Source organism: Phacochoerus africanus, chromosome 4 (assembly GCF_016906955.1).
Source record: "Phacochoerus africanus isolate WHEZ1 chromosome 4, ROS_Pafr_v1, whole genome shotgun sequence".
Taxonomy (NCBI): Eukaryota; Metazoa; Chordata; class Mammalia; order Artiodactyla; family Suidae; genus Phacochoerus; species Phacochoerus africanus.
In genome coordinates this window covers 57,588,476-57,598,032 of record NC_062547.1, presented here as the reverse complement: position 1 = coordinate 57,598,032, position 9,557 = coordinate 57,588,476, and the positions used below count along the sequence as shown (strand labels likewise).

Below are 9,557 nucleotides of genomic sequence, written 5' to 3'. Positions count from 1 at the left end.
ATTTTCTACAAGGTATATATTTTCATATTTCTTTTTTTCTTCTTAGGGCTGCACCCATAGCGTATGGAGGTTCCCAGGCTAGGGGTCTAATTGGAGCTACAGATACCAGCCTACACAACAGCCACAGCAAAGCAGGATCCAAGCCATGTCTGCAACCTACACCACAGCTCATGACAATGTTGGATCCCTAATCCACTGAGCAAGACCAGGGCTCAAACCCACATCTTCATGATTCCTGGTTGGATTTGTTTCTGCTGTGCCACAATGGGAACTCCTTTTTGATAATTCTTTATCATATTAACCATTCCCCCCAAAAAACAGCATGTAGTACATGAACAGAATTCAAAAATTTTGAAGAGTTAAAAAAATTGAAGAAAATTTCACTTACCCCAAACGAATGTTTTGTTTTGTTTTGTTTTTTTAATTTTTAAGGCCACACCAATGGCATACAGAAGTTCCCAGGATAGGGGTTGAATCAGAGTTGTAGCTGTCAGCCAATGCCACAGCCACAGTAATGTGGGATCCAAGTCACATCTGTGACCTACACCACAGTTCACTGCCACACTGGATCCTTAACACAGTGAGGGAGGCCAGGGATCAAACCTGCATCCTCATGGATATTTGTTGTGTTCTTAGGTGACTGAGCCACATTGGGAAATCTACCAAATTAACATTTTATGTAACATCATCACAGTGTTAGATTTTCACCATGGTGATATGTGTCTGCATGTTCAGAATAAAACCTGTATTGTGATATAGAAGTTTAAGCTTAACCTGTACAATGCATTTATAAACTTGATTCTTGATGTGATTAAGATAAAATAATAAATGTTGGAGAGACAGCTACTACTATTTTCCATTATTGCCTTTACCTATAACACAGAGAAAAACAATTCTTAATGAAAAGTAATATTTATTTTTTCTTTCTTTCCCTTTTAAATTTATTTTTATTAAAGTATAATGGATTTACAATGTTGTTTTTTGCTTTATAGCCAAGTGAGCTAGTCATAGATACATATGCATTCTTTTTCTCATATTATATTCCATCCTGTTCTATCCCAAGAAATTGAGTATAGTTTACAGTAAGATCTAATTGATTTTCCATTTAAAATGTAATAGTTCTTTGCAATGGATAAGAGATTTTAAAATAAACACTCTTCTTCATAGTATAAATGGAGTATATAAAGTGAATTAAATATGAAAGCACAAGTATGGAGGCTTTATAACCTTGGAATACAAAAATCTTTTGTTGTTCTTTCACTCAATGGTTTCAAGTGTCATTGTGACTTATCTATAGAAGGATGAGGTCAAGGTGCCATATGTTCTCCTAGGATTTTTTAAAAATAGAGTATCTACAGATAAATTACTATGTTTTTCTGATTAAATGTAAAATACAATAAGGTTTAATGTGTTTGGGATTGTCCAATAAAGTTTTTTAATAGATTTATTCAGAATAATAAATCATTGGGTATTTCTCTTTCTTTTTTAATTTTAATTTTTATTGAAGCATAGTCGATTTATACTATTCTGTTTCACTTGGAATGATAATATTTACATTCATGCATGTTGCTGAAAATGGCTTTATTTCATTCTTTTTTATGGCTAAGTAGTATATATATATATATGCTAAGTAGTATATATATTATATATATATAACAGTATATATATAATATATATATAATGGTATATATTATATATAATATATATACTACATAGTATATATATACACTATATATATAACAGATCTTCTTTATCCATGCCTCTGTTGATGGAAATTTAGGTTGCCTATAATGTGTATCTTCCATAAAAAGTGTTACTTTATTTTGTTAGAAAGATTGAGTTGTCTTAACGACAGATTCTAATATTACAATTTAGAAGCCTCTTTAGTGTTACTGAGAAAAAAGTATAGGTACATGTATTAAACCAAATGCATCAGTAAATCATAATTACTTCTAATACCTATTCATTATATACTCTAATTTATAACCATCAAATTCCTAAACTGACAGCTCACATTTTGTGCTAAGTTCTTGAGTGCTAAATAAAACATTACATAATTTCTTCTGAAATATTTTTTCTACAAATTTTATTGATATTATTTTAAAATAATAGTTTAAAATAAATATTTTTTAATAAATATTCTTCAAATTTATACAATAAACTTCTCACTGACATTTATTTTTGCCATTAGGAAAGAAATGCTTTGGGTCTAACTACATAAAATTTGATTTCTGATGATTCTTTTAGTTATATTAACCTTACTGGATTTACTTTTCAAGGTTACTTTAATGCAGATGAAGACAATGGTCATAAAGAAATCAAGCTGAGAATATGTATTTCTGATATTTGAAATAACTATGCTTATTTAATTTATTTTAGTGCCTCATTTACTTTGACATTACACAAAGATTTGGGTCTTTTCTAATATTGAAACCACTACATAATTTCCATCACATTCTTCTTAAAACTACTTTACTTTGACATAATTGGCATAAGGCATTATATAATTTTAAGGTGTACAGAATGTTAGTTTGATTTGTATATTGTAATATGATTATCATCCTGGTGTTAGCTAACTTCTCTATCATGTCACATTATTATCACTTCTTATGTTGGGGAAAATTAAAACCTAGTGCATTAGAAACTGTGAACTTTCTGATAATGCATTTTTTTCTATAATCACTATACTTTGTGTTAAATCTTCAGGAAGTATTTACTTGTTTCAAGTTTGGGTCTTAAACAACCTATTCCCAATTCTCTCAACCTCAGCCTCTGGTAATCACCATTCTACTCTTTTTTTGGGGGGGTTATAAAACAAATTCTTAATAGTAAATGAAAAATTTAATTAAATGTTGTAGTTGGTCGATATACAGGTAAAAGGTTTAAAATATGTCACACAAATATGTCCAAGAGAGTGCACAAAATGAGAATAATAATGAAACATGGTATGCAACACGTCTGCAGTGGAAGGTCCACTGCATAATTTTATCTAGAAAGTAATAGAAATATTGTGTAAATATCCATGAAATTGAAAGAAGTTTTTTTGAAAATGCATGATTATTCAATTTTCTTTAAATTACTTTTTGAAGCATATAAAATTTGACACTGAGTGCAACGTATAAAAATATATTACAAATGGGAGTTCCCGTTGTGGCGCAGTGGTTAACGAATCCGACTAGGAACCATGAGGTTGTGGGTTCAGTCCCTGCCCTTGCTCAGTGGGTTGAGGAACTGGCATTGCCATGAGCTATGGTGTAGGTTGCAGACGCGGCTCGGATCCCGCGTTGCTGTGGCTCTGGGGTAGGCCGGTGGCTACAGCTCCGATTCAACCCCTAGCCTGGGAACCTCCATATGCCGCAGGAGCAGCCCAAAGAAACAGCAACAACAACAACAACAACAACAACAAGACAAAAATATATATATATATATTACAAATGGAAATAGTCCAGATTGTATAGCTTTTGGCAATCTATACAATCTTTTACTAAATATGCTAGAAATGCTAAGATAAAATTAATCAGTGGATGCTATAATATTGGGTTGTGATGATGGCTGTACAACTATAAATACAATGAAATTCACTGAGTTTCATAAAAATAAAAAATAAAAAGTTTTATTTGTATTTTCTTAAAAAAACTAAACTAGTGTTAATTTCACCAAGGGAAATATTATGATATAGAAGCTAGAGCTTATTAAAACTTGGGGAAAATCTACTTCCAACCACATATTAGATTTAAAATAAATTACACAAAAGTGTTAAACTATACACATAATATTACAGAGACTGTTAAATTACAGACATAATATTACAGAGACTGTTAATCAGAATGAGAAAATTACATATTTGATAATTACATTTATATTTCTACTGTTTCACATTGCCACCGAGTTTCCATAGGAGTTTTCTCAGAGCTGCTTTAATTTCCTTGTTTCTCAGGCTATAGATAATGGGGTTCAGAGTGGGAGGCAGCACTGAATACAACACTGAGAGCAGCAAGTCCAGGAGAGAGGGAGACTCAGGCACTGGTTTCAAATAAGCAATGGCTCCTGTCAGGAGAAATGTGGCTACAACTATGAGATGGGGTAGGCAAGTGGAAAAGGCTTTTGACCTGCCTTGTACAGATGGAATGCTTAGTACTGCACTGAAAATACAAACATATGAGAAAGCAATAGCAAGTAAACAAAAGAACCCATAAAATATTCCAATTGTCACACTGATGTTGATAGTAAGATGATCCTTAGAACAAGAAATCTTTAATAATGAGGGGACATCACAGAAAAACTGAGGTACACTTTTGGAACCACAGAAAGATAAAGAGAATGTGCCACCTGAATATAAGCCTCCAAAGAACCCTCCAAAGAACCAGGAGACAGCTGCCATCTGCACACAGACTGCCTTGTTCATGATGATATCATAGTGTAGTGGGTGGCAGATGGCCACATAACGGTCATAGGACATGGCCGTGAGGATAAACACCTCAGACCCTGCAAAGTGAATTACCAGTAAGACCTGTAACACACATCCTAGGAAAGATATAGTGCTCTTGTTGGAGAAAGAGTTGAGAATGGATTTGGGGACTATGGTGGAAATGAGACAGAAGTCAAAAAAGGATAAAATTTTCAGAAAGAAGTACATGGGTGTGTGAAGACACTGATCCAAAGTGACTAGGACAATAATGAGAAAATTCCCTATGAGAGTTGCCAAGTATATCAGCATAAACAGAAAACCATGTAGAACCCGGAGCTCTCTGGTGTCAGAGAACTCCATCAGAAAAAATTCCATCACCACTGTGTAGTTGTCCATGTTCTTGACTCAACCAGGCCTCCTGTGGAATAAATAAATTTTGTAACATCAGCATGTTACTTTGAACTGTATTTTTTTTTCAGAATATGCCTTTAACTATGTGAAAGTTCTTCAAGACAGGTTTTCTGAAGTTTACCTACTTTTATCAGTTTGTATCGAGTGAAGGCTGGCTATAAAGTGAAAGCAGGTAATGTACTCATGCTCTCTTCAGTTGAGAAAAAGCGGTGAAATTATCTCTTTTGTTCAACAACATGTAGAAATAGATAACATTTTATTGCATAGCAAAATTTTATAACTATGATGGGGTTGAATTATACCAAATTTTATAACTATGATGGGGTTGAATAATGAAGTGCCAATTCATGTGACTTCATTGCTTAATTGAGTTAAATTTACTATTATTGCATGTCAGTCATTTTATAGGGTATTTTTTGTAAATAAATGTTTTTACTACAAACATATAAGGTTTATTTGTAAGCAACACACATTTAAGAATGCAGCAATACTAGTTGGAAATTCAGTATTAGTGCATATTTCAATTTAATAAAAGCAATGACATAAAATGATTCATTAGCCTATAGTAAAATAATCAGCTTAATCTTCCACTGCATGTTATGAAGAGAAAAAATAGGTTGATAAAAAGAGAAAAAATGGATAAAATCTGACATATTTAGAAATTTAATTGTAATAGAAAATAAAAAAAGAAACACAAATGTTAAAAAAATTGAAAGAACTGATTCTCTTCACAATCAGATGCTCACACAAACTCACTTATTACCCCTAATCATTGTACTGATTCCAATTCTTATTTGTTTGAAGTCAGGAAATTTTTCTCAAGAGAGTAAATCTTCACTGTAAAAGAAAGGAGCTATTGTGTCTAGGTAAAATTTTGGTGTCAAGTTTATATTTCAAGGAGGGTATATATTTTCTCCTTTGAGAAGAGGCAGAAGACATAGAGTACTTTGTTTAAGAAAAATTCCAAAATAGGTAGAAACGAAAGTTCCTCTTAGCTAACCAACTTTTGAAAGTATGTAGACTAGATTGTGTTTATTGATTAAAAATGGAGGTATGAGTCAATAAATCTTACTACACAACTCATAATTGTTTTAAAATTTGCTTAGAGGTAAAGAGCTCAATTTTTCTGCAAAGCTGAATTTAAGTTATGGTGGAAGCTTTAATAAAATGTTATAAGCTCTGGGGTCCATAGCCCCTTAAATCCTTGTGAAAATTAATCTTTTCATTGCTAACATTTTGATTAGTTTCTCAAGGGTAAAATTAAAACCATAGCTACATCTCTAAATCATAAACTGTCCAGCAAATATAAAATATGTTACCTCATTTATTATTATTTTATAATAATAATGAATAGTTGGCATGAATAAATGAATGAATAAATGTTACCTCATTTATTATTATTTTATAATAATAATGAATAGTTGGCATATATTCATTAATATTGTAATTGATCAAGTTCAGGCAATGGAACATCAAAACATAAGCTCTAATGAGAGCTTGAGTTGTGCAGATTGAGACTCTAGGATATTATACATTATTCAAATGTTTTTGCTGATAGAAATTATGTTATTGTTCAGTTCAGCAGATAAAGCAAATAAAGCCAAACAAGGAATTATAGACTGACATAAACAAATGTCAGCAAGGAATGCCTTCAGCCTGTCTTTTCTCATTTCTTCTTTACACGTACTAAGGTTTGGCTTGCTAACATGTTGTGCCTACTGGAAATGTTTTCTTGGTGATTTTGGACAACTTGGCTGATAACCTCTTAGGATTACACATTTGATATTAAAGATAGCTGAAATTAACCCAGACTAATTAATGCTTATTTTGGCTATGCTCAAAAAGACATACAAAGGACTTATAATATTTTTCAGAGATTTTGACTAAGCACGCAGATTTGAGTTGAGTGTTGTGATCTAAAATAAAGTGCACAGTGGAATCTTGATTTTATAATTGAGTCAACTCTAGACTGATAAATTTTTCAAAACTAGTTTTCGGTCTTCCTCAGCTGGTGACATCAAGAAATCTACTTTAATTTTCTCAGTAGCAGTCACTTCAGTTAAAATTGAGTAAGATGAGGGACATTATGGAAGATACTATGAGAAAAAGAATGTGTATATAAATATATATATATATATATATATACACATATATATGTATAACTGGGTCACTTTGCTGTACAGCAGAAATTGAGAGAACATTGCAAAACAATTATAATAATTTTTTAAAATTAAGATGAACGGGGTGATTTTAAGGGTTTTTATCTACAGCTATTTAGAACTCTTGTTTTAAATATCCATAAAAGCTGTTACTATCTTCAGATATTTATTAAAAATTCAGTGTTTGCCATGGGTTGTTTCAAGTGTCCATTATACTTGTACATTTAATTTGAGTTCAGCCTTTAAAAATGATTTTTAAATATCTCTGATTGATAGATACAACTACCTAGCTATATTTATATTTAAACTAATTTTAACACAAAGAAAAAGAAGCTTCAAGAGCCAAGAACAGTAATCAAGACTCAAGTCAACAGATGGGAACATTCAGACATAGAGTTCTTGATTGTCTCAATTTCATCAAATATCCAAGCAAATATAAGACTGTTGATTAAAATTTTCTCAAACTTGCATGAGTGTATTTAAGTGTATGCTCTACCTTTGGACTAACAACTAAATGAGCATGGGGATAAATTTTTGCCTTGAAAGCCCAATTACTTTTTGTTACTCAGTCACTTAAGAATGAATATTAGGATGCACATCAAATTGGGTATTGGCAAATCTAGTCAGTCTTCTGAATAATGACCTTATATAGACATGAATTCTGCTCATATATGTTACGACCAAATTTGAGAAAGACACATAGCAAATATGGAGACATCGAAAGACCTTAAAGACTGCATAGCCCAATATGTTTGCCACATTTATCTTGCTCTAGAGTAGATTTTTCTTGTCTCAAGTAAGCTAGGGATTCTGGGAAGATGTCATTTTTTTAAATTAATCTGTATGATCCATCAACATTTATACTTACCTAGTCATATGGGAAAATCTATAGTTGGATGGATCTTAAGGTTTGCTTTCCTTTTGAAGTATGCCTGCTTTCTAGACGGTGAAAAGAAATGTCTGTTAATGGCACCATACCTGTAAATTTACTCTCAAATTTCTGATTTGCTTTAATTATTTTCATATGGTTGCAGACCTTTATTTAGGGAAAAGCAGAGCATGGTAATAAGCTTCTCAAGGGAGGTGTTAAAAGCAGCTTTGATTGCTAGATTTGAATATCTATATCTCTGTGGCCCCAGAACCAGTGACACTTGTCTCATTTTAAGTTACTATGCTATACTTCTTCTAAGTATAGGATAATATAGGAAACCCCACTGGGCCTCATCAAATAATAAAAATAATGATGTGCATTGCATTTTTATTTTCTGTTGTATTTAAATTGAGTATATTTAAATTTATACAATTATAAATTACCTGAGAAGCTTAGCTTCTTTTTCTCAAGCCCTATTCATTCATTTGTCCAAACATAATTAAAGCATTTAAGAAGTAGGGGGAGGGAATTGTAAATTAAAATATCTGGGCCCTTCCTAAAAAATACATATATAAAATAAAAAAGGGAGTTCCCATTGTGGCCCAGTGGTAATAAATCCCAACTAGTATCCAGGAGGATGCAGGTTCAATCTCTGGCCTCCCTCAGTGGCTTAAGGATCTGGCATTGCTGTAAACTGTGGTGTAGGTTGCACACATGGCTTGGATCCCTAACCTGGGAACTTCCATATGCCACAGAACAGCCCTTAAAAAAAAAAAAAAAAAGATCTGAGCCCTGATACCTCATCTGTCTATAGTAACAAATTTTATGGAGGAGATGAGATTTAAATTCTATTGCAGAGCATAAGAAAAGTTTTAATGTATAAAAATGTAAGATAGTAAATTGAGTTGTGCAATATGTATAGCATAAGAACAAATATAAATTAAAAACATGAGAGGCTTAATTATCCCTTTTGAAAATTAGTGAAGTACCTTCCTCCTCTCTTCTTTAAATTTATCTTTGTAATGTAATTGTCAAGGAAGACAAGGCCCTATCTTCCAGGTTCTTGAGTGCCACTTAACTCCAAATTGCAATTTTTTTCAGTTTTATCAAGATAAAATTGACATATGACATCATATAAATTTGCGTAGAACATAGTGACTTGAGATAGGTTTATAATGTGAAATGGTTACTGCATCCATCACCTTGCATAGTAATAAAGATATAAAACTTTGTTTTTTCTTAAATGCAATGTAAATGCGATGCAAATTTTCTTCCTGTCTTTGTAATTCTTTTTTTTCATTAAATGTATAATTGCTTTTGATAAAAATGAGTATATTTTAAACTATTAAAAATATTGCCCAAATATCTGCAGATACTAATATTATTGACTTAAAATATCTATAAATTAAAAAAAAATTAGGAAAAACTTTGTTAAAATTTTTAAATTTATTTGCTTAATATTTTTTACTTTTAAATATTGTTCAATACACTTTTGAATTATTTCTTTAAATCTAATATTTATATTGGGAGACACTATTTTTCCCATTTAGTTATAGCAGTTTTTATTATAGCCATAAGGCCATTTTATTTAATTAAACTATTGATGTTTCCCAAGTCATCTAGAGTTTCTTTGTTCTTTGATCTCTTCATCTTTCATCTTTTTTCTTTGACCTTTCATCTTTCTCAATTCATCTGGAATTTCTTTGTT

At 31.6% G+C, this 9,557-nt stretch overlaps 1 protein-coding gene across 1 annotated transcript; it reads right to left on the bottom strand.

The window, feature by feature from the left end:
• Nucleotides 1-3,865: 3,865 nt before the first annotated feature.
• Nucleotides 3,866-4,804, bottom strand: LOC125124209 (olfactory receptor 14K1-like). The gene has a single exon (XM_047774356.1). The coding sequence runs from the start codon at nucleotides 4,802-4,804 to the stop codon at nucleotides 3,866-3,868; it is 939 nt and encodes a 312-aa protein (XP_047630312.1).
• Between the last annotated feature and the right edge of the window lie 4,753 nt (nucleotides 4,805-9,557).